At 39.8% G+C, this 27,078-nt stretch overlaps 1 protein-coding gene across 10 annotated transcripts in view; it reads right to left on the bottom strand.

Annotated features, from left to right (window-relative positions):
- NCKAP5 (NCK associated protein 5) overlaps window positions 1-27,078 on the bottom strand; it is a 556,514-nt gene that overhangs the window by 192,728 nt on the left and 336,708 nt on the right. For all 10 annotated transcript variants that reach the window (XM_035130314.2, XM_035130220.2, XM_035130308.2 and 7 more), the window contains one exon: window positions 9,709-9,799. In XM_035130314.2, coding sequence (XP_034986205.2) covers window positions 9,709-9,799 — 91 coding nt within the window. The remainder of the gene's footprint in view (window positions 1-9,708; window positions 9,800-27,078) is intronic.

Here is a 27,078-nt window from a genome sequence, read left to right on the forward strand (position 1 = left end):
ACATTTAGAGTAACAAGAACTGTAATTATGCCCCAATACCTTCTGTTGTTTTAGAACTCCATACCATTATTAAGTCATAATCTACCATGCAGACCAAAGAAACAAAACAAAAAAGCAAAAGCAAACATATTTATCAAAACAGGCTAAGGCCAAGTCATAAATTGTAAATTAGTATAAAGCTACAAGTTACTGTTAAATTCTGAAATGTCACTATTTCAGGCCCAGTTTGATATAGTTCAGGGATTTCTTTTGACTGTCATAAACTCCAGAGCACTGATCTCCCTCCACCTAAGCCAAATATTATTTGGTTATTTAATACTAAATTATAACTAAACATTATGATATTCCCATTTTATGAAGAAAATGATAATCACATTGAAAGGGGGATGTCACTCTTCCATTATAATGAGGGATATAATTCCATGAACAACCTAATTGTGTAGATGTTCTATTGGTTCATTTGCAGTCGCTATTTATTTACAAGATTTACATGCCAGCCTTTTAGAGTATAATAGTCCCTTCAAAGCAGCAAAGAGGAATTCATAAAAGTACAATAATCACCATTAACACAATCTCATTAAAACTGCCTTACACCCCCTTAAAACTGAGCAGCAGCACTTAATTATACCAACTACAATTAATAAAAAAGCACAATGAAATAGAAAGGTTTAAAGTTTTTTCTTCGTGAAATATCCTCTACTGATAGTGTGAACAAAGATGAGGAAAGGGATAAAGAGTTTTAGGAAGAAACTAGATCAGGAATGGAAGTTTATTACTGCATCACTGAATCTTTTGAGCACCTGTAAGGGGCAACCACTTCCTGACAGACAACTGTGCAATGCATTTTCTGTATGTCTATTTTCAACTCTGCACAGATTTGCACATTTTAAAAGCTTGCCCTTCTTTATTAACTTACAACGCTTCATTATTCAGTACCAGATGGCTACAATTTGTACCGTCCCTTTTCTATCATGGTGAAGGAGCAAGCAGTTTATATCAAAAATTGAAAAGGTTTTCGGGTGGGGGTGATGACGCAATTGAATCAAGGCTATTTTAAAGGCCACTGCCAGCTGGTATCTAAATAGCAGAAAAGGACAAGAAGCACGTTTATTCTCTTCCAATGTGTGCTATCTTTTTATAAGGCCTACATGCTACTTTGTCCTAGTCCTAACCCTGTTAGCTCCTCAGCATCCAGACACTTCCAATGCAGCTTAGCTTGAAGTGCCATAGTTTTATACCAAACTGGACCATTGGTCTATCTAGCTTAGACTTGCCTGTACTGAATGGCAGTGACTTTCCAGGGTTTCAAGCTGGAGTCCTTTGCAGCTCTACCTTGAAACACCAGGGATTTATCTTGGGACCTTTTGATATGCTCTTCACTCTTTCTGAACCTTTGAGTTAGGGATGGTGATGGTTGTGTACTGTCACCAATATTCTTGGGTCATGCCTAGGCCTTTCTCCTTTTCATAAAGTGGTTGAATCCTATCTGCAGTTGCTGCGGGGGGGGGGGGAGTCTGGGTGATTGGTGATCAAAAGGACTGAACGTGATCTGAGATGATTAAGGAATGGCTGTGCCCTAGGAAAAACTAGTGGTGCATTCAGCATCATCTTCAAAGGTGGGACTGTGGGATGGATAATAGGGGAATTAAGATGACTTTAGATCCAAAAATGATATATAAAAGAAAATAAAGTATATACCGTAGCCAAGGAAGTGAAGACACATATGGGGAGAAAAAGAACTTAATGGTAAATGAAGAGCATGTGAACAAAATACAAGGCAAAGGAATAATAAGGAATGAAAATAGGAGAGAAATGTAAGAAAAACAAGAGCATTGGAGTGAAGTATCGATTTTTAATAAACAGCCTATGTAGGCATTAGGGTTATCAAGGGGGACGTTTGTTGGGAGGTAGTGTGTTTCCATCTGGAGCCTGCTAAGCTTATTGGACTTATCTGTTCTCCTCTTCAGATACTTTAAAGTTTGGTCCTTGCCAGATGTGTGGGCCTTCCATGAGCCAAAGCGCAAGAGCTATAGGGCTCTGTGGCTCTTTGTCTCGGCCTTGTTCCTCTGTTATGAGAAAGAGGATGAGGCTGGTGCACTCCTCAGAAGGGACAGAGGAAATGAGTTATCTTAAGAATTCCACTTGGAGACAAGACACCAAAGACAATCTGTATCTTTTGTGGAACCTGTTGCCCCACTCTCCAAAAGTAACATAGAAGTGATTTATTTCTCTTAGAGTGGAAAAGACTAAAAACCATGAAAGATCTTACTGGGATCACACTGTTGCGCTGCATGAAGACACCCCTTCCAAGAGAGAATATGATGCTCAGCAGCTCCGCTCCCCCCCCCCCCCCCGATACTTTGAATCACTATGAGCTTGCATTGAATTGTATAATAATTGTTTGAGGAATTTGTTTTATTTACATGCTATTTAATTTAAATATTATGTTGATTTACAGTGCTATTGCTGCTGTTGTGAGCTGCTTTGAGCTCAACATTTGTTGTTGGAAAAGTGGGAAAGAAGTAATAAAATCAAAATCAAATCACCAATCCTTTCAAAAGATCTTCTGAAGAATATATCTCTGTTATTGTCTCATAAAAAGTTCATGAGGTTAGACGGAGTGTAGGGAGAAGAAATAATAAGAGCATATTCAAAAATCATGTTGCGGGAAACGGGGAGTGAAGACGAAACCCCAAAGCTGAAACACAACACAAAGTTCTTAGAAGCAAGCAAAGCCAGCAGACTGTCTGGTATTGTACCCCTGCGTGAAAAGCATGTGACTTCATTTTCTATGAAGGCTTACTCTACAGTTAGCTTTCTCTCTCATAGGCTCCTGCCCATGATTTATTTGTTGGGTAGATGAGGAATGCATGAGATGAGTTGCCAGTGTGTCATGTAATTTCATTGTGAGGAATTCTCATATTGCTGTAAAGAGAAAGCCCACATAGGTAATGTAGGGAACTGTCTTACACTGAAGTCAGACTGTTGGTCCATCTAGCTCAACACTACCTACATCAGAGGTGAGTCACCTCAGGCCTGGGTAACAAATGGAGCCCTCTTGACCTAAGGAAGGCTCCTAGGCCGCATCTTCCCTGGCAACACCCCTCTCCCCAGGCTACCCCTCTCACTGGTCCTGCTCTGTGCCCTCATTTAGTGGCTTTGCCTGGCCGTAATGTCCATTGAACTGTGCTAATATCCCTTACTTGCCTGAATGGATGCACTGTGTGCACATGTATAGAAACCTCTGTTTTGTGACTTGAATGTAAGATACTAAACAAAACCAAGAACCACAGTTCTTGCACAATCCACATTTTGCCTCGGACCCCTGCCCACCACTAGCATGTGGCTGCCTGAAGGTTGCGCATGGGGGAATATGGCCCACAGGTTGAAAAATGTTCCCCAAACTTGGCCGACAATGACTGGCAGTGGCTCTCAGATTTTTAGACAGCAGCCTTTCCCAACTGTGCCAAGAGATTGAGAGGTGTGAATCAGCTCTACTCATGGAGCTATAGCCATCCCCCTGATACACCTGGAGGCTTCAGCAGTTTGCTACTAATTCTCAAGTCTTATTTTATTCTCAGAATCATCTGTTTTGTTCCAAAGGTCTTATTGTCCTTAGGCATTGCTTAGATTAGTTTGTTATGGCCTTGTACATATTTTTCAACCTGAGATATTCTGATGTGCCTCCTGAATTTTTAGCATGTGGACTTTTAATCTCCCTTCTTACCTATTCCAAATCAGGGACACTTGAAGTGCAGAAGTACATTTATGCACTCCAATCCAAGGTATGCATTGGAATCTCTGGTGAATTTCAGGTTGCCTTCAGTTCAGTTCTTTGCAGAGTATATAATGATGAGGTTTCTGCACCCTCTGTGTTTCTATTTTCTGAATGAACTTAAAATTGTAACCTTTTCTCCTTATTAAAGGAAAACCTTTCAGACTGCTAATACTATTATCCAGGGCTAAACAGTATGTTGTTATTAAAATGCTAAACTAGTTATGAGCACTAGCTAACTTGGAAAGAAAATCAGAATCCACAGTATAAAAGTCCACAGCATAAAAGTACTGATTTTACTTACATATTCTGAAACCTGCATGTGGACACCATTTACTTCCTTTCACTATTATTATTATTATTATTATTATCATCATCATCATCATTATCATTATTACTATTCCCTTCACATTCTTATGGCAACAGAGCAGAACACAATATGTGTTTGCTTTAGACAGCCTATCACAGATGCAAGAATAATGTTTTCTTGTATAGCTAACTGTTTTTGCTCAACACAAGCTGCTGAAAATTTGAAGCAAAAGAAAAGGATTTAGATAAATCAGAAGGTTTGAGAGAAACAGCCTAAATTGTTCACAGTTTAACATTACTGATGTCAGGCAAGAACACATAAAACTCCACTTTTTCATCTCTGCATTTGACTTACAAAGTATACACAGAGTGAGCAGTAAAATCTCCTAGATTAAACGCCTGTGATTGATAAGAGAACAAAGTGTTTTCTTTATGTCTCTAATATGAACCTACAACCACTGGCATATCAATCTAAATCTACTTCACATTAGTCTTCACTCAAACCACTTCTAAATATTGCAGGGTATCATCCTTATTGAACAGCTCTGCAGAGCTACATTAATAAATTTTCTGACAATGCTTTTATTGCCTCTTCCATCCATCAGCAACATTTATTTCTGTTGAAAAACGTTCAGTCCTAAGAGGTACTTTGACTAAAAGGAAGCAACAGAGTAAAATGAAATATTTAGAAAAGTTCAATACTAATGTTAATTAAATCTGTTAAACAGGGAACCGCTCTTATTAATGCTGATAGTGAAAAACACTTCTCTAGATCACCCATTTAAATGCAGCTATAATGAGCATTTACATGACCAATGGCCCCAGGAACAGTCTGTTTCCTAGTGACTGTCCTTTTTTCTGCAGGAGATAAATACTCACATCAATGGAAGTACCATCATTGTATTTTGTGCTTATGTAATTAGCAAAGAACTATTAAGACAACATGAAAACAGAAACAAAACAAAACACAATGGCCACCTAAATGAAGGCTCAGGCAAGAGAGCATCATCATGTGTACCATCAATAGCAGCAGTGATGAGGCCTGAGCCATGTCAGTGAATGATCACTAACAGGAGGCATTCTGCAATGGAGTCAAAGCATTGTTTATCTGTAGAAAGACTTCAGAAGGAAGAAAACTACAGACAAAGCAACCTGGTAGGTCAACTGTGCTGTTTTTCTTCTAGAAGCTTGGGTTCTCTAGTTTTGACTTCTTTCATTCAGCACATAGTTTGGATTCCGATTTTATGCCAGTGCCATAACTCGTCATTTCTACTTTCAGGGCCGACTCTGCTCTGTTCCCTAAGCCAAACTCCTCTCTTCTAGAAAGACAGCCCCTTTGTGGGAGATTCTGAAAGCCTGAGCATAAAATAATCTTCTATTTTCCATCTACCATCCTGAGAACAGGCCTAGTAATTACACTGTGTTTGCTTCCTTTCTATTTCTTACCACCATCAGCAACAAGTCAGAATAGTAGGTGGGAAACCTGAGCAAGATGTGCAATATTTTGGTGCTGTCTTTTCTGTTTCTGTTCATAATAAGCAGAAAGAAGCAGGTTCTCACAGGCTGATAAAAGAATCTAGGGCCTTTTAAACTGGGGTCGGGAGGGGCGTTGGTTGGTTCTGTTTGTTATTATGTTATGCATTTTTGTCTTTTTATAATGTAAACTGCCCTGTGATCCACAGGTGAAGAGCACTACTGATATTTAATAAATAAATAATTTCCTAACAATGCTACTTACAGCCTCATTCACTTGTTTTCTGCTCTCTCATACTTCCTAGTTACGTACATTCCCCTTGCATATTTATGTGAAAAGATAAAAGTATTACTTTATCTTCTATCCAACACCAACAACCATCAGTCCTGATTCTGAAAATCAACTATAAATATGAAGCAGAGATGTGCCAAATGAACAGCTTTTGTTTCCATGTGTTTTGCATATTAAATGTGAATATTTATTTAATTCAAAACTGAAAGCAAGCTCATTTACCTTTTTAAGCTTTAATTTTCACTTGAAGCTGCCTCATTTTTAATCAGAAAATTTTGCATACTGCATCAAACCTCTGCGAACAGAGCCACTTTTCAAGTTCATAATGGAACATCAAAGACCCTGCCATGAATATATTTGCACAGACACCAATGAAGGTACCCCCTTTTTCCATTCTGAGAGGTGTGAAATAATATTGTCTTTCTTTTCAAGATAGGGAAATAAGTTACAAAGAGGTAGAAATTGTATGGCTTGTCCAAGATCACAGGGGAGATATACACTGGAACAAGGAATTGTTTGTACCAGAAAGAGCTTCAAAATGAAGTTGAAAACTATAGCTAGGAAATCATAAGCAGTAGGTGCTGCCGGGGGGGGGGGGGGGGAGGGAGACTAAAGCTCAGTTGGTGCTCCCTCTATAGATTTAGCTTTGGCTGAGGAGAATACTTTAGCAAAAGCACCTGATGTGCTGCCAAACATTTACAGAAGCAAAACTAATTCCAGTTTTCAAAGCTTAGCTTCTAAACTTAGTGGCCTGGTTAAGCTTAACTATGGTTTTAAAATGAATGCACAACATACTGGCGCAGCAAGCTAACATCACAACCACTTTGCTCCTCCCATGCTCCTACCGCACTGCCAGAACCTAAGCTATTACCTGAATCTGAACCTGGACTCCTGTGTTGCTTTTCTCCTAAGAACAATGAGCTGTAACTAAAGTTGGTTATTTGCTTACCACTTCTGGTTTCTTTGGTGAAAACAAAACCATGCCCATTTTCAGATATGGCATTAAGCCATGTTAGGAGTGGGGGAAGAATGAAGCAACCCTGATTTCAGTCCCATGGACCAGCATGCTGCACATTCACCTTGAAACCATGACTTGGCTCCTTGCAATGTGGTAGCGAAAGAAGTGGGGAAGAGTGATTTTAAGCCTCATGCACCATGCTACATGCTCATCTATAAATGCTTAACTCTAGACTAGCCCAGTCTTGTGGATAGAAGTAACATAGACTGCACAAGACTATGTGCCACTGGCATGTTGCCACTGGGCAGTAGTTGTGAAGAGCTTATGTGTATATTCTTTGTATTTACATGCAGCAGATGCACTGGTGCTTTGCCTTCAGGAACCCATTGCAGTCAGTGCAATCTGCACCAGGCACAGCACTAGAAGACATATCATCTTATCCTGACTCATCTGGTAATTAGAGATCCACATTTCACTCCATTCTTGACCACAACTAAGGAACACTAGCCTACTAGGGTGGTATTTCAACCAGGTTTTACTCAGAGTAGACCTATAGAAACTAATGGACCTAACTTAGTAATGCTCATTAATTTAATGTGTCTAATGTGAGCAACCCTTAGTTGAACACCACCCATAGTCCAGCTCGTACCCAAGTGCCAAGCTTGGAAAATGCTAGATGAGCTCCACAAAACGTACGGTAATCAATATACAGAAAATGTACAACATGCTGTATTTAATCTCTCAATTTATATTCAGGTAACTTTGCTCTTAGTTACAGCGCTATACAAAATCAATCCAGGAGTAGCTGAGTATTATATTATTTGCACCCATGACTCAAAAATTAGTGTATATGGCAAAAGCGTAGTTTATAAACTTATGTAGTTACCACAAGCAAGCCCTCAAAACTTCCTATTTTTAAAAGAACTCTTGACAAGGCCTAACAGAACAATAACACATGCATGTTTCTGTGCACATCTGATTACTATTCCACTGACATGACTACCGTGCAACATTTAAAGTTCATTAGCAGCAATATTTATTCTGGAGTCAGGGATATTGATATTGTAATAAGAACTCAGTTTTATATATCCCAGAACAATAATTAGGTTTGAGAAGCAAAAAACAAATATGCAGCTGGTGGTCAATAGATCAAAAGTGTTTATTGCAAAGAAGTACCTTTTATGACTACTCAAATATTAATTTGAACAGGCTGCACACAGTAAAACTAACTTAGCATGGTGTGAGGTAATATAGAATAGTTTCATCAGCTCTTGCTGAGAGCCATATTCAAAACAAGCACCCTGCGTTTCCTCATTTCTTCCTATAACACTTGATCAAAAACAAATTGGAAAACTGGTCATCATAATTTAACTTAGAGGTGCATTTTACTAATGTCCTTCATTATGGCACTGATAAGAAACATTATGTAACTTCTAAACGGCAGCACTGACACATAATTAAAATTACAGTTCAATCCTAGGATCCCGCAAACAGTCTTCCAGGAGCTACAGAACATAGCAGATCTCTTTCACTGTGAGCAGAGAGGGAGGTCCACCTTTGGCCACCTCCTTATAGCATCAACTGTTACTGCTGAAGGTAACAGAAATGATCTTGCTGTGAATCAGGAAATACATGCTGCTGAGGATGCTTAAGGGCTTTTGTAAAATAAATAAATAAATGTTGTATGCCACCATGAACATAGTTTACTATGGAAAGGTGGCATACAAATAAATTATGATTATGATTATCGGCTGAAATATCCACGACTATTGCTTCTCCACTGGTGTTATGATGAAGGGCAACAAGAAAGCATTCCAGGATTTCTGCATACTTTCTTATACATACTGTACTTCTGCACATATGACTATTTATATATCCACTTGTGTGCACATGGTCCATATAAACACTTGCAAACTACATACTATTTGCATATACATACATACATAAATAACATACATACTAGAACCAGTGTTCTCTACATATATGCACATGTGCATAATCAATCTGCTTACTCATACCCATAAAATGCAAACCTGCTTTGGATGGTGGTGTACTATCTTTGAAACAGCAAGTTTGTAGTCTGGGAGTGCTACTGTTTGTTGCTAGGAATACTTTCTGTCAGGTTCAGCTGGCAAGATAGCTGTGGCTGTTTCTGGACCAAGATAGCCTGACCATTGTTGTATATGCACTGGTAACCTCCAAATCAGGATACTGCTTGTTCTGGTGAACAATTTGGCCACTAAATTTTGCACCAGCTGAAATTTCTGAACCTTTTTTAGGAGCAGCTCCATGTATAAATTACATGCATATGCCACAAGCCCCACATCCACACGAGCATCTGCATGCATGCATTTCACACACAGAGCTATTAATAAACTTAAATATATTTTCATGTGAAAGGGCTGAAGAGTTCTTCACAGCTACGTCCTGTCTTTGCCTAGCCATCACATTAATTTCCCTCTGTCTCCATGCATACTTTCCCCATCTGTCTTCCTTCCTTTTCCCTCTTTCTCTCTCTATTGTCCACATATCGAAATTGCCTTTCCCTTTCCTTGCCATGCAGTCTCAAAAAATCATGACTTCTGATAGCTCTGAGAAATAGCCTTTCAGAGAGGCAACAGTTCTAAGCGTCACTTTTAATCACCTCTTCCTCAGCTGTATTTTAATACACTTCTGTGGTTCCCATGGCCAACACCTTGCCTCTCTCCCACTTAGTTCACACTTTGTGGCTAGTCTTCATAAAGGGTACTTTCTGCCTCAAATATATTTTTGACAAACATCTGAAGATAAAACTTTGTATCAAAGCCTAAATCATCTGCCTCCAACCATACACATTATATTATCCAATTATTATATCAGTTACCATAAGCGGTCAATTGAGCTTACTGATATCAGTATTACCTGATAAGCTTTTATTACAGACACAGGTTTTTCGCCGTTTGCCTCTGGTGATCCTTGACGTTGCAGTAGATTTCTCACCGTTTCTTCCATTCTGTGGACAAGGGGTGGGGGAGGAGAAGGGATAGAATTTGTAATAAATAATCTCATTGTAGAGGGATCATTTAAAGTACTGTTTCTCAGTCAAAGGAAGAACAGATTGTTTCATGTCTGTGAATATGTAGCACATATATGCAGCACATATTATGCAAAATGCGAAACAAATATAACATTGAAAACTTCATTTTTATCATCAATATGTTTGACCCTTATCCAATAGTGGTGACCACTAATGTAAAGCAGCTCCAGACCATTGGGAGATCCCCAAGAACCGGGTGGAAAGAAGCATGGGGCTACTCAGAGGGAAGGGAATAGTGTCAAAAAGTAACCACCCTCCCTTCTTCAAAAGCTCTATCATGAGTGCAAGGACACCAGACGGATTCCACCCGAAGTTATGAGCCATGGGATATACTTCTTTTGTGCAACCAATCACCTCGCTCGAGTTGAGAAACATATTAAAAAACAGAAAACCATAATTATAGCAGCTGCTCTATGAAGGGTATAGTGGGGCAGAGGTGCTTACTTGACCTCCTAGTGAAGAATCACTATTATCTACCAGGAGGGGCAGGGGCAAGGCAAATGCAGCAGCACTCTGGCTATCCTGCTGGTGTACATGCAACATACCGCCCTCCCCACTGCCTCACTTGTCCCCTCTTGCACCCACTGAGCAGCAACTCACCCACCAGGAGGTTAGGTAAACGCCTCCACCCCACCCACTAATGCAAAATTATTAATAAAAGATTCTGGTAGTTTTAGGGGCATTTTGATAGCAAAGCATAAAACTGTGCTCCTAAATGCTCAATACTCCTGAGTATCCCTATCATACAGGGCCAGTGCCATCTATCATTAGGACAACAAAGTTATTTTCACTATGACTCCATAAACACAAATAAGCACTGGCGAGCTGAACAAGGCTCTGAATTGAGGATTCACGATTGAAATCAGATGCTCTGTTCAGTACTCTACTAGTACTCTGGCTGCCAATATAGATAACAGAATCAAAAAGTAGAGAGGGAACCCAAGGGTCATCTGGTCTAACTCCCTGCAATGCAGGAATCACAGCCAAATAAACCCGGACAGATGGCTGTCCAACATCTGTTTAAAAGCCTCCACTAAAGTGTCCACCATCTTCCACTGTCAAACATCTCTTACTTTCAGAGAGTTCTTCCTAATGTATAGTCAGAATCTCATTTGAAAAAGAATTTGAAGGTTTTTTTCTCTCTCAAGTGACAAAACCCTTGGAATCACATTGCTGGGTCAGACCAGGGTCCATTCGTGTCCTCAGAACCTATCAAATCTACACTTCAGGTAAGACCAATCGTCCTTTCTATTCTAGAGACAGAAGAGTTCTGCTGCTCACAAGTAGCACATTAAAGTAATGACCTTCCATTGTTTATTTCCAGCATGCAATATTCTTTGGGAATTTAGGCTTCATCTATCATACCAGTCAGAATAAAATATAGTTACTTTTGATAACATTTCAATTTGTTTAATGCTTTACATTAAATAGACATTTATCCTGCTTCCCATTGCAATAAATTCATACTAATCAGATGTCCAATGGAAATTGTTATTTTTAGCATAATCATTATTTACGATATGCATACTTTTCATCTGCCGGAATGCAGCTAGTACAGTTACACCATCTGTTGACCAAATGTGAACAAAAATAAACCAAGTATCATCTTCAGTTCAGACAGGAGAACAGTTTCTCAGCAGCAGATTGGAATCATTTGTGTTTTATATCTTGACCTTATTCAGAGCCCTTTCTCATTCCAAATCTTTTTCTTCCCTAGTATACCCTCCATTAAAAAATAATACCATGGAGCATACTTCTGCATGTGGCTTCACAAACTTGTATTAAAATGTAATTATATGCTGATTTTTCCAATAGCACAGTAATACGGTACTATTGTAGAAGCTTAAAAGGCACATTAAAACAAGAGTCAGTTCAAGCATGGCAGCACCGTAACCTTACCAAGCTTGTAGCTGACTGAGGCAAAGCCCTTCCTATGAAGAAAACTCTGGCTCTTGGAAACTTACAGGAGTTAAACAGGAAAAGGGTTTATTTTGGTAAAACTAAGGATGTGTCAGGAGATAAAATTATTTCAGTATACAGTGAACTTATATATATTAAATTCAGTGGACATTACAGGCTTCGAAACAAGATGCTAACTGCAAAGCTTCTTTTCACTTCCGTTCCTTAAACTTATTGGTGCCACAGCTTAATACTTTGGTTCTTAAACAAGGTGGTGCTTTCTGTTAGTTTCCAAGCCTTCTATAAATCAGAATCCTGAGGCTCCTCTAATAATATAACAGGACCTTGGGGATCACCACACCCCTCCTAACTGGTAGGGGATTCTGCTGTTTGCAGAAGATCACTCCCCTTCTGACTGAAATGAGGCCCAAGTAAGAGTGTTTCCTCACACGTCCACTTTTCCTGTCTTCAGTTCAGCTTCCTACTTTTCTCTGGTCTGAATACTCTTAAAAGACCCCCATCACTGTCCTTCAATCTCTACATGTTTTCCTCAAGAGTGGATTTTACACACATACCTCAGGAGCTATCATCCTGACCAGAACCAAACTCTCCAAATGCCTTTCCTTTTTCCCTCCCAAAGTGGTGTCTCCAGCTGCCTTTGGCTGGCTGTACCCACAGCCAATCAGAGAGAAGCCCCAGCCCAGCACCCTGGTGGAATTCCACTGCACTGCACCAACAAACTCTGGCCTGGCTGAGCTTTCTGTCACACTGACATGGCTAATGCTATCATGAGGCCAAGCAAGAAGCCGCCAAGGGTACAGACCTCAGAGGGGCACAGCTTTATACAGATTAGTTTTGTTATAAAGTTCTGATAATATTTTGCTTTTATTTTATGAAGAAAATTATTATTTTTGAAGTACAACAAGGGTTGTGTTACTTATTCTTGCAATTTACAATAAATTTAGCAGTTTCAAGTTTTGTGTTTTTCATTTTTTCTGCCAGACATTTGCTTTTGAAAATTGAAGTTACCATTTTTTTATTATTATTTTTGGCGGGGGGGGGGGAGTGCAAGTAGTTAGGCTTGCCTAGAGTGCAAAATAGTAAGGCACTATTTATTTGAACTGGCAAATCCAAACGGGAGCTGTTCCGACAAACAGGTATGGAATTAGCTCCAAAAAGTGCTGGTGCCATTATGTAAGTATGCATAACATTTACATGAATCATACCTTCATATAAGTACAGCCTGGCTGCTAACCCATTGGTGGCCCCACAAATTTCAGTGTTGGAGCCACCAACATCTATACATCATTTTATGTAGACATGAAGTTTCCTTTACTGCCTTCTATTGCAATGTAACATTTCCATTAATAGAAGTCAAGGACTGATAAACTGGGATCTCTATCTTTTGTTGGACTTCCAATTAGCTAGTCATCAGGGATGATGGCAAATCTAGTCCAGCAATATCTAGAAAGCCATGGGTTTCTCATCCCTGATTCAAGTGATAGGAGGAGTTTGGATTTGATATTCCGCTTTATCACTACCCGAAGGAGTCTCAAAGTGGCTAACATTCTCCTTTCCCTTCCTCCCCCACAGCAAACACTCTGTGAGGTGAGTGGGGCTGAGAGACTTCAAAGAAGTGTGACTAGCCCAAGGTCACCCAGCAACTGCATGTGGAGGAGTGGAGACTGAACCCGGTTCCCCAGATTACGAGTCTACCGCTCATAACCACTACACCACACTGGCTCTCTAGCAGAAACTTAGGTCATAGAATCACAGAATGGTAGAATTGGAAGGGATCCCAAGGGTCACATAGTCCAACCCCCTTCAATGCATATATCCACGTACAAATAATAAACACCAGCGCTTATCTCTATTTTAACTGGCTAGTTTTAACTATCTGTCTTGCTTTTAGTGATTGCATGATGCATCCAGATATGTTTTAATTTGTAACCCACTGAAATTGCATTTGCAATAAAGAGCAGGTAGTAATTGTTTAAGGTTATTATAAACTCTTGAATCAATATTCTATATTGAAGCCAAGAACCCATTTGCAAAACTCCAAGTTAAATAAGTGTACGGCACTAACTCTCAGAACAGCATTGCATGTTACAAGTTTTTGACAACAGAAAATTGTGAGTTTTGCTCACTATTACAAAAACAACCACAACACCTCAGAAACTCGTTTTCTTTAATGTCTTTGCAGAGATCGATTGTAGTCTCGAACTAGACTGCTCTTTGTTGAATGTACAGATCAGATCCCACCTTATGGCAAAACAACAATTTCTAGAGACACTGTGAAAAACTAATCCAGCTATTAGGAAGTGTTGTTATAACAGAAAACTAAATGTAGGCTTTGTTGTAGTTATTTTTATTGAAAGCATCTGTAGAGGTTGGATTATCTATAATGCTGATTCAGCAATGTAGAAAGATATTACTTTAAATGCTGTAAGATGTTGTGCTCATTTGGGCAGACATGCACGTAGGGTATGTACAAAAAGTAAAGCATTCATTTTATTTATTTTTTACAAATTTTATTGGGAGAAACTGGATCAGACTATTTATCCATCTAACTCAGAATTGTCTACTCTGACTGGCAGCGGGTCTCCTGTGTTTAAAGAAGAGAAGGTCTTTTATATCACCTGTTACTGGATACTTCTAATAAAAGATGCCAAAGATGTGCTCTACCACTAAGCTACAGTCCTATCACTGCAGGAGAGGTTCCTTCAGACTATCCTCTGGAGATCCTGGAGGTGGTGTAAAATTTAGGCTTTTTAAGGGTTTTGTTCACAGTGTATGGTTTCACAAATGTAATTACTGAAACCTGAGGATTCTGGTTCAATAGGCACCCCCCCCCAAACTCCTACAACAACACTAGTACATTCAAGTCTGTAAAAGAACATTTTACGTAGTAATATCCATAAGTAACAAAGCAGAATAAACATAAAACCAGAATTGAAGCAGGCTGTAGTGCTGCCATAGGACGTATAATGAAGGGTAATGGAAGTAGCGCAGAAAGAACTAAATAAAGTGATCAGGTGGAAGAAAAGTAGAACAGAATGCAATTAGCACTAATTCGAACTTGGATCATCCTCACAAATTGGTATTATTCATAGACCATGAAGTGCAAAGACAGTCCTTAGAACACGTACAATGTACTACCTTTAAAAGGGGGGGGGGTTATGTTTACCCATCTGTTCAAAACTTAAACACGTTATAAAACAAATCTATATAGAAAGCACTCACAGAAATCCATTCAAATATCAAATCAGTGGCAAAATAATATTGTGGTCATATAAGGATGAGGGTATTAGAATGAGTGTTTTCTGAACTGGGCCAAGTTTTGTCCAGGGCAGACAGACAAACAGGCTTCAGGATCTGTTCTCTATTCTCTCTCCCCCGCCCCAACTCTATTGATATTTCTTGCCTTTTAAATAGAAGAATTTCAAAGTGCTTCCGAAATAAAGGATAAATTCTCCTTTAGTGAGACATTCAGACAACCAAAGGCAATAGAAGTGGTACATGTAGCTGATGACAGATTTGCCCTCAATTAATCTCTATGACACCCCTGTGAATAGTAGTATAAAAGAACATCTTTAATTCACACATATTACCAGGAAGTTCATTGTGAATTATTGAATTTTGCAAATTAGTAATGTGAGCAAACACAATAAAAGAGGCAAGGATGATCCATCACTAATTCTACTTCGTTCATTTATCTGACAAATGTAATTTGACCATAGTTAATTACTACTATGGTTTGTAAACTTGCAAATGGAGTGAAGAACAGTTGGGGGGGGATGATGCCTCACTGACTACAGCACCAGTTTTTAAGTGTTGGCAAATAAATAGTTACCTACCAGTACTTCAAAAGTATGGAGTCATGTGAAAATTGTCATTTTTTGTATCAAATGAATAAAATAAAGTTTCAAATTAAGGAACTTTACAAAACTACACTAAATCAGTGTGCCCTCTCCTCATTTAATATGCCTCATTCTAACCTGTTCAATTAATAATTAGGTGTGGCAAAAATCTCTGACCTTCCAAGTGAAGTATGTGCATCCAAAGCATTAAAAAACTAATCTGGTATTGTGCAAGCATTTCCTACAAGTCCTGAAAGAATAAAAACTGTAACTGTGAAGGCCTGAGGGGAGGGGAGAAATGAGGACAAAACCAGTAGGGTGGGAGGTGACAGAAGGTTTCATGTTTCTGATTAAATAGGAAAATAATGAGGGACTCTACTTCAATATCTTCCTTTTGTTATAATTCACAGAAGATAGATTTATGTAACACAATGTATACAGTAGAAACATCTGCACTTGAGGAGCTAAGTTTTGCTGAAGATACACAAGGAGAAAATATTATTGTAAACGTTATCTACACAGTACCACTAACCGTGTGTGGTGTTTCACAAATAACCAAGAGATAAGCAAGTCCAAGCAGCAATAAACTTACCATCAAAACCCTTGCACATGGAAAGCAATCAAAGGAGGAGCAGGAGGAGAAGAAGAGATGGAGGCAAATGTAAATACAGAAGGAATATGTGCTCAGATGAGTGTGGTGATGAGAATGTAAGAGAGGGCAAAGACAGGGACTCATATTGAGTCTGAGGTGGCAATGAAGAATCTATATTGAAGTTATCAGACAGGCAGCTGAAGAAGCAGGGCTGGGGTAATGAGGATGGTGTTGTCATTTTGATGTCACCATTATATAAGTGGTCTGAAAATCCAGGCAACTGATAAGGTAAATCAAGAATAGGGAGTTAATAGGAGAAAGCTACAGAGAGGGGAGAGCCTCATTTGCACTATCTAACCAAACAGCAAAATTGGACAGCTTGGAGAGCAACCATCTCTATGGGCTTAATTATCTGTGTCCTGTTAGGCAGCAGTTGTATCTTTAAAATGATACAACAGCTCTTCTGTTACTCAGCAATTGAGAATAAGACAGTGAAAGTATAACCACAATTAATTAAGTTATCATATTGACTAATTCTAGAATTCCAAGAGGTATACAAATTGCAGAAACATGGAGAACAAAGTATAGGATATAATAGTTTTTCTTGTATTTGTTCACAAAAATAGACTGAGCACAATTACTTATAAATAATTTGAGTCTAAGTTTCTATGAGTAATATTTTATTTTTACAAATGTCATGGTGCTCAAAGTCTAATGAAAACAGAATACTTGTATTGAAGTATTTGCTCCTGCTAACTCAAGATGGAATATCAATCAATCATTTTATTTTGATTGAGTAATTGATATTCTGCCTTGAGTTAGCAGGAGCAAAGACTGCTGCCACTTCCAGTAGCCTTCTCGGAACTTTGTTTAATATAAATAATGATTATCACATATTTCAATAGGAACAAAACAAGGAGACTAACTGTAAAATCGAAGAAGGGGAAATGCAAAAGGCATGAAGAACCAAACATTGTCTTAGGCATGCATAATAAATAGAATAATTGTTTACATAACTTTCTCTGAAATTTCACTTCCCTTTTTCAATCCTATTGAAAATCACTGATATCCAAGTGGATAATATAAGTAGAGTTGCATTTTGGTTCTGCCCAACTCAGGTCCAAGAATTGCATGTAGGGTTGTGCAGTGGGATTTTCTTGAATAGTTATTTTCACTGAAGCCAAAAACCTATTCCAAAAAGCAACATGGGATGAAAGGCTCAGGTGGACAGAGGCATTGGTGGAAAATGGAGACCTTCTCCATCAATGTGCCTTCTGTTCACACAAGTGGATATTTGGATCAATCCAATGGCACGAATAAATTAAATAAAAAAGTGATTTATACAATAGTCAATTGGACATGTTCTTCACTGCTTTCTTCATAGCATTTGGGTCCAAACTCAATCGTTTTTTCAGGGGGTACTCAAGGATATGCAGTACTGTTTGCTGTTAAAAAGTGTGGCACTTACTGTAATAACTTCATGGCGAGTACTGGCACCAATTTTTCTAGAAAAAAAGCACTGTCCCAACTTAATTATGTCAGGTTTGTCCACAGGAACCACAGGACTGACTCAATCTCTAAGTTCCTTTAATCTGACTATCACTTTCCCCATATGATTCAGTTCCATTTGAAATCTATCCATCTATCTGCCCACACACATACATATGTGTGCTCCTCTATATCCCTATTCTCTGGATTGTAAATTGTTTTCAACTGATTTAATAGTGTTTTTACATTGTTGCAACATGCATTGAATCCTTATGGTGAAGAATGGATAAGAAATCCAATTAATATAATAAAATTAATTATTATTATTATTGATGATGATGAGGCCTATGGTGCATCCATTGCACCTGTAGTTTTATTTTTCTAGAGTTTTTCATCTGGTAAACAAACTAGACCTTGAAGCACAACTTTGTAATTGTATAAGCATCCCATTGATCTTCCAGATCAGTTTCTATTAAATTAGGTCTTCTGTATTAAATTTAAATTAGTCACAGCTTGTATACCCTCTGCAGCTTGCACACTGAAACGCACTACTGGAATTCCAGCAGAGATGCCTTGTCTTTATACCTCCAATTCAGATTACAATTACCAAAGAAGTGTGATCTTTTCCCAGAGTATGTAACTTATCTTGTATAATGGTGTATTCAAATTCCAGTAAGTTTGTAAGAGAGAGAGAGAGAGAGAGAGAGAGAGAGAGAGAGAGAGAATTGCATTAACCTGTGCCTTCATTTCCATTTTAAAATAAACTATTATGTGATCATTTACGAGAATTTCCCAGATAGCTCATCTTTTCAAAGTTGAAAAACGATGTGTGCCAATGAAGAAATCATGTGGATTTTCATATTTCCACCATGGGCGTAGGCAGGGGGGCAGGAGGGGGCAGCTGCCCCCCCTAGAAGCAAAAAAATTAATGTATTTTACAGACCATAACCAGCACTTTTCCCCTCCAAAAACTGAAGTGGAAAAGGCTTTGCTTTAGCAAGAGCAGCTAAGTCTCCGCTTGCTCGGGGGGGGGGGGGACACAGCAGTAACAAAAACACATCAAATAAATAAAGCAAAGTGGCTACCAGTAGTTAAGCAGTTAAGACAATGGAGCATATATCCCCAGGCAAGATTTGATAGCTGACCATTTCACCCTATTGTTCTTAAGTGGGACTTGTTAATGAGCATTCAGGAGCATTAAGAGTTCTATTGGCGATTTAATGAGGGTGCAGACTCAGAGGATTCAATTTGACTAAGGTGGCTCTGCAAGGCTAAAAGGAAGTGAATAAGAAAGGGGGGGCTGTAGCTTTGACAGACACAGTGATGTTTATAAAAAGCATTGGTGTTCCAGTCTGCCCCTCCTCCTGCATCTGTATACTGTAAATCAGAGGTGGCCACCTCCCAAGAGACTCTGATCTACTCAGAGTTTAAAACTGGGGGTGATCTACCCCCTTTTGGGGGGTTCAGGTCAAAGCTGTTGAGTTTTTTTTTAAAGGAAGGGAAGCCCTGTTTTTGGGGGTTTAGGTCAAACTTGTTGAGCTTCTTTTAGGAGGGAGGGAGGCCCATTTTTGTTTAGGGCTTCAGGTCATAGTTCAATTTTTTTGAGGGAGGAGGAAAATTTTGGGTGAGCTTTTTTTAGGGGTGCCAGTGACCTACCAGTGATCTACCACAGACATCCAGTGATCTACTGGTAGATCACAATCTACCTGTTGGACGTGCCTGCTGTAAATCAAGCAGAGAGAAAGCTGCTTACAAGGCTCCTGTACATGCAGAGTTCCAGCATCACAGCGTCACCCAGAGGCACCCACAAATATGAGTTATCCCTCTCTCTATTTCTTCCTTCCTTCCCTCCCTCTTCCATCCTTAATAAAATACGGGGGGGGCAGATAAGCCCCACATAGAAAGCCCATCAACATGGGGGGATGACTCTTTCAAATACGGTATTTACCAGTAATTGGGGGGGGGAGGCACCTAGGCCTCTAGGAGTTGGCTGCTATGCCTAGGAGTAGGACAATTCAAGAAAGCAGAACGATGCATATGGTATGGTAATATATCAATAGAATCGTAGAATTGTAGTCGGAAGGGACCACAAGGGTCATCTAGTCCAACCCGCTGCAATGCAGGATTTTTTTCCTAAGGTGGGGCTTGAACCATGGTTGAAATATTATGCTGATATGCAGCAACGCCTCGGAGCTGTCGTAGCTGCGGCCATGCCTTGCCCCGCCCTCGCCCGCCCTTCCACCCCCTCTCGCCTGCCCGACCCTCCTGTCCTCTTGCTGCAGAGTTGGACGTGCCTGCTGTAAATCAAGCAGAGAGAAAGCTGCTTACAAGGCTCCTGTACATGCAGAGTTCCAGCATCACAGCGTCATCCAGAGACACCCACAAATATGAGTTATCTCTCTGTTTCTTCCTTCCTTCCCTCCCTCTTCCATCCTTAATAAAATACGGGGGGGCAGATAAGCCCCACATTGAAAGCCCATCAACATGGGGGGATGACTCTTTCAAATACGGTACAGTATTTACCAGTAATTGGGGGGGGCACCTAGGCCTCTAGGAGTTGGATGCTATGCCTAGGAGTAGGACAATTCAAGAAAGCAGAATGATGCATATGCTATGGTAATATATCAATAGAATCATAGAATTGTAGTCGGAAGGGACCACAAGGGTCATCTAGTCCAACCCCCTGCAATGCAGGAATTTTTTCCTAAGGTGGGGCTTGAACCATGGTTGAAATATTATGCTGATATGCAGCAACGCCTCGGAGCCGTCGTGGCTGCGGCCGTGTCTTGCCTTGCCCTCGCCCGCCCTGCCACCCCCTCTCGCCTGCCCGACCCTCCCGTCCTCTCCAGCCAAGCAGGGTAGCCGCCAACGCTACCAGCCCCAGAAGCACAAGGTGGCCGCTGCTGCCACCGCCACGATGTCATCAGGCCCGTTGGCCCTTTAGCCCCGCCCACTTTGTGGCCCCTCCCCTTCTGTGCCTTGGCCCCGCCCCTGAATGACCATGGCTCCCCCCCCCCTAGTTTTGATCCTGGCTACGTCCCTGATTTCCACCAGTGTATATAGTGTTACCTTGATATTTTCTTTCTCTCATTTAAACATACTTGCATTTTTTATGCATTCTTTTCCAGATGTTGCATAGCAGGGGTTCCTAAACTGTGGTCTGTGGGGTTCATTCAGGTGTTTCTGTGGATTTGTGATTGGAGATGGTTCATTGCATTGGATATTCATATTGATTTTTAATTGTATTTTTATTGTTTCTTTTATTTCTTGTTTAGTGCTTAATTTTTACAGTTTGAAAAATCATTAAGTGGTCCACCAAGACTGTCAGCAATTTTCAAGTGGTCCATAAGTGAAAAAAGTTTGGAAACCATTATATTTATGCCACATTTGGAGCAGGCCTTCTTTTCTTTTTTAATCTGAATTTTTATTGAAAGCTTTCAGCATAGAACACAATAAAAAGCAAACTAATCTCAATAAAAATAGAGAAGAAAGAAGCAAGAAAGAGTGAGAGAATACAAAGAAAATAGGGAGGGAGGGAGAGAAGTAAAATACAGAGACCTTTATCAGACCTTTAACCCATATTTCACCCAAAAGGAAATGGACCTTCCCAGCTCTCACCTGACAGCTTCCATTTCTTCTCCCAGATTCCCACCTTGGAAGTTATTTCCTGCTTCTAGGGAGAACAGGCCTTTTCTATCTCTGCATGTGTCAATTGTGGTTCTGTTTGGGCTTTTGTTAGTGCTAGAACTTTCTTGCTCTGAGACTTTTATCTGTCAAAAATGAGTTGAAGTACACAACAAATGTATTTTACTTAACACAATGCAATTTACAACTGCTCTTAAAATGGATGCTATCTTAAGTTTCAGTTATTTACTGAAATTACATCCCTCTATGCACACACTTATAGAACTCTCATGAGACAATATGACTTCCCACAACATCTTATGATGTTGCCCACCTTGAAACTGTGGGCAAGATCTCATTGTTCCCTACCCCCTGTTTATCTGCGGTTACGAGAGGTATGAAAACAAAGCTGTCTCGAGCCTTCCAGGAGACTGTACTGAACTACTTGCTGTCATGGGAAGATTTCTACAAGGAATGGCATCATCCCAACTTACCACCAGTTGAGATTGAAGTCCAAGTCCAGGACTTAGAGGATAATTTAAATTTAAATTTGGAGACTGCTGATTCTGAGACTGTGTGTGAGGAGAAACAATCGGAAGAGGACTTGGACTGTGACAATTTTGTTTGGGATGAAGCAAAATATGACTTCCAAAAGGAAGAAAAACAACCAGAACAAGAAGATGAGAGACTAAGGGACTTAAAGTTTAATGGATTTGAAGATCCTGGAGGGGTTAAAATGTGGAGTGGGGTGTTTGAGGGATGGGAAGGACAGGGGCAGGGGGGGGCAAAGGCCTGGAGATGGACTTGGGAAAGAATGGGTGTGGGGTAAAAACTTTAGTTAAAAGGTATTGTTTTGGTTTCTGAAAGACGGTCTTCGAAATCTTGGCATGACAATGGAAATGCTGAACCAATTGGGGGAAAAAAGACTTAGGGAGAGGAGATGGAATGTAAAAAAGAAAGGGAAAAAAGTGTTATGTTTCCTTAAGGGAGTATAAGAATGGCTTGGAAAGAAGTTTTAAGTTACTGTAAATTATTGCAGGTTAAGTGAGGTGTTTAGGCAGAAAGCTGCCTGCCCCCCTCTCCTTACTCTGAGGCACTCAGTGGCAGGGGGTGCCCAGAGGGGTGAGGAGGAAATGGAACCTTGGAAGTGCTGTACCCTGCAGGCACCTCTTGTGGCAGGAGGGGACCTGTGGGAGGGCAGCATGAAAAAGGAGGAGGATTGAGTTAATATTATAAGATTAAGATTTGAAGCTGAGTTGGAAAATTCGCCACAAGTAATTAGAATTTGCAAGGAAAACCATGAGGAAGACAACCGAGGGAGTCGCAATTAAGATGTCAAAATAATAAGAACTGGGAAGTTTGAACTCTTCCCAATTTTCTTTTTCTTTTTGTTTTTTTTCCCTTCTTTCCTTTCTTTCTTTCTCTTTTTTTCTAGGTTTATTAATATGATTATGAAAGAGTTGGGGGATGCAGATCCCCATAACTCCTTCCTCCCTGTTCTCTCAGTGGCAGGGGGGGGGATATGGAGGGAGGAGGGAGGGGGGAAGCAGAACTCAACTCACAATTGGACCCCTTTGTTTCCTAAAGCACACGGGCCCTACTGGTGGCAGAAGTGGACCGGTGGGTGGAGGGAAAATGAAGGGACAGTGTTATATTATATGTCTTGTTTGTGTATTTCTTGTTTGAAAAATTAATAAAAATCTCTTTAAAAAAAAAGAAACTGTGGGCAAGATCTAATGACAGCATCTCCACCTTGGAATTGTGCAAGTAGAATGTTCTACAAGCATGTGCATAGAGGGAAAGCGAGTGAAGGCTGAAATGCTATCAACACTGTACAATGCAGGCGAAGTTTGGTAATGCTTAAAAGCCATTCACATTTCAGGAAAGCTCATTTCTCATTGCTTATATAATAACCGATAAACCTCTGATAAGCTTCTGAGGAACCCTAGGATTCCTGTAAACACAATTTGAAAATGGCTGCCACAGAGTAAGAGAGAGACGTAAACTTCAAACAATAAAACAAATGTAAGAATTTTAAGGATGCAGGAATGAGAATATGTGTGGACTGGAGAAGATAAGAGTTGAAAGGAGAAGGCATTTTTAAGAAGGCGAAGAGGATATAGCAACATAGGACAGGGCTCTAGCAACGTAACAGGAGAAAATGAAAGAAGGCAGTTGCTGCTCATGCACCAAAGCATTTTATTTCAGTACACTTCCTCCCCAATAAAAGATGGGAATAAAGGGCAGAGAAACCACATAGGAAGACTTGTAAGGAAAGCCAGGGTGAAGGAGGGGTGAGACATAATGGTAGTCTTATAGTAAGAGTCACAGCACCCCTTACTTACCCCTGCCTCCACCACTTGTACTCCACATCTATCTTCAACACAGTCAGAGGTACATTTTTAAGCCACTGTGTGGGTTTTTAGCTATAAAGCTCCCATTGAGCTTAATGGGAATCCTGTGGCTAAAACCCCATGCTAACCTTTGAAAATGCACTCCAAAGTGTCTAAATAATGTACTATTTGAACATTATCCTGTTAACTTGTGATATGATGTGACTGAAGGAAAACATGCTTTTTTATATTAAAAAAAGCCATGTTTTTTAATACTGCACACATAGCAGGGGTCTCTAAAAATGCTTACCTGAAGGTGAATTTATTTTTTGCTTACACGTATTTTGCACCATTTTGCTGGCAGGAAAGGCTGTTTGCTCCCGTTCTTTTTAATTTTATTTTAAAATTACGAATTTGCATAATCACTAGCACAAGGCTGCAGGAAAATCATCGGTAAGCTCTTCTCTCAAGTGGCAGGCACTATTTTATTAATCATAACTGATTCACCTATAAGACAATCTAGTAAACGTGAACTGGCATTGCTTATTAATAGTTTTAATATTCAGTGATCCAGGACACTGAAACTCAAGCCCTATTCAGGAATTATTCCAAAAATGGAAATGGCTAAGGTAAGGGGGGCAGCCTACATTATCCACATTCTTGCTTGTTCCACCCCAAAACTTCCTGCATTGAGCACAAAGAGCTGAAGCACCTGTTCAATGCAGGAAAGCTGGGTTGTAACAGACAGTGGTGTGCACATTGTTCCACAGCCTCTCTGTGTGTTCTTTTCACACAGTTTTAACAGAGCAGTATGATCTACAGTAGGCTTTTGTAAATGGCTTCAAAGTGGGCTGCTATTGGTCACTACACTGCAATAGCTTGTGCAAGGAGTAAAACCTAATTTTAAGAAGATAATGCCCACTTAAGTTCAAATGTTATCTACCCTGCTTGCTCAATTTTTTTCACTATCACAGCCAGCACTCAATCTGTACACTTGCTTCCATCTATAATTACTGTTCCCAGGAACAGCCTTAACACACTTTTAGGAGGAAAGGGAGGAAAACAGATATCCCTCTAAAAGCAGCAGCATCCGACCAGGTATGCATCAGCAAAATAGGCAAACCAAGGAGAACACAATTTATAGAATAGCCGAGAACCACATATACTGACATTCACAATGTTACATGTGATCTATTTATTTTCTATGCAAAACAAAATATTAAATTAAATTAAATTCTTAAATACATTTGAAGACTTGAGGAAGATTTGAACATCGGGGTAAGGCAATCGTTGTCAAATGGATTGATCTGCCCTATCCTCCACCTGCACACTGTTTCAGGAATTCTCCCAACATACACACTTCTAACCATTTAGGGAGGGCGAGGGGAAAGCCCTGTTGCACAAGTGGAAGCCCTTTTTGCAGGGTTTCCGCTAGCAAGACTCATTAGTTGAATCCTATCCCTGAAGTCCATGGCAGCAACTGAATATTAACACACAGCTGTTTCATTCACTGTTTCGTATAAATTTGTCAAATATGGAGGTTCACTGCTAATTTGCTCTCCTTCAATTTATTTTGTTTTATATTCTCTGTTCGGAAATTATGATGATTAGAAAAGAGACTGCGAAGTGGTAAATTCTAGTCCTTTAACTACTGGCACAAGACCTAATCTAATTTGTGGCCGTCTTAGGACTGTGTTACTAGTCTTGAGGTATGTGAAGATAATACAGTGGTACCTCGGTTTATGAACACAATTGGTTCCGGAAGTCTGTTCATAAACTGAAGCGTTCATAAACTGAAGCGAACTTTCCCATTGAAAGTAATAGAAAGTGGATTAATCTGTTCCAGACAGTCCGCGGAGTTCTTAAACTGAAGCGTTCATAAACTGAAGCGAACTTTCCCATTGAAAGTAATGGAAAGTGGATTAATCCGTTCCAGGCGGGTCCGTGGAGTACTTAAACTGAAGCGTTCATAAACTGAAGCATGGGTGTAATTGGTTCCGGAAGTCTGTTCATAAACTGAAGCGTTCATAAACTGAAGCGAACTTTCTCATTGAAAGTAATGGAAAATGAATTAATCCGTTCCAGATGGGTCCGCAGTGTTCATAAACCGAAAATTCATAAACCGAGGTGTTCATAAACCGAGGTTCCACTGTAGCAGGATGTCACCTTTTTACTGTTTGAATCATGGGGGCACTTCTTACTAAATTGTGCTAAAGCAGAGGTAGGGAACCTGTGGACTCCCATCATCTTCAGTCAGCATGGCTCACGGCTCGAGATGGTAGTTGTAGTCCAGCAACATCTGTAGAGACACAGGATGCCCATACCTATGCTAAGGGAAATTTTTGACACTAATGACCATTGGTTTATGCTAACCAACCTTTTATGCAACCCTTTATGATGGCCAACCTTTTTTTAACCAACCAACCTTTATGTTCTTAGCTGAAGAGGTGGGAATAGAATTCACTATTGAAGCAGAATCTGCAAACACGTCTCCGTATAGGCAAACTGGTTAAAAAGTCAATCCTTTGCCTAGGGAAAGCTTATTTGGTGGTGGGGGTGGTGGCGGAAGTCGCAGCAGCACTGTGATCTAGTGCCAACCCACAATTTAATTTCCTGCAATGCCTTGGAACAGTGCCTGATGGAGGGTCAAGTGAATGCGTCAGTGGTGGGCTCAGCTGAGGCACTTGAGCTCTAGTAGTTTCTGAGGATGCCACATGTTGATGCTAGGTTCAACTGTGTTGCTTTATATGTCAACTTTGGCAAACTAATAGCTGAACAGACATTTATGAGAAGCTTATTTGGAATAAAAAAGAGAGATTTGAAAATAAGACAAGATTATTCCCAAATAACTCTTTTTTCCACTCCTAATTAACATCATCATTTGGTTTCCATTTTCTTTTCCAATGTGAAAAACAGTATTTTCAATGTATAATGTCAGGACTAGAATGAAATAAAGGAACTACATGTGTGGTCTGCCAGAAACTTGCTGTGAACCAAAATGATCTTACTTTCTATTGAAGAACAGCAACTGTCACACATGTCAAGTCTATAATCCAAGCAAACCTAATCCCTTTTCATACAACCTTTTTTACACTCCTATAGCATATTGTATGCTTCAGTAATTCTTTGGTATGGTGATTCTACTTCTTCAAATCCAAATCTAAACACTCTGACTACAGTGCTAAAATTCACTAATGTGGTATCTGGATGTACAGTCAGGTTATCTCATTAATTTTTGCCCAAACACCTATAACTCCCGAAGTGCATTTTAGTAAGTGCAGCAGTTTTATACTAGAGCTGCTAAAATGAAAACTAAGGGGGAAGCCCAGACTGTGTGCGCACCGACATACACATGCACTCTTTGGCAAGGTGGTTCTGAAATTGAAATAAGACATTGAT

This window comes from Zootoca vivipara, chromosome 1 (genome assembly GCF_963506605.1).
Source record: "Zootoca vivipara chromosome 1, rZooViv1.1, whole genome shotgun sequence".
In the NCBI taxonomy this organism is placed as follows: domain Eukaryota; kingdom Metazoa; phylum Chordata; class Lepidosauria; order Squamata; family Lacertidae; genus Zootoca; species Zootoca vivipara.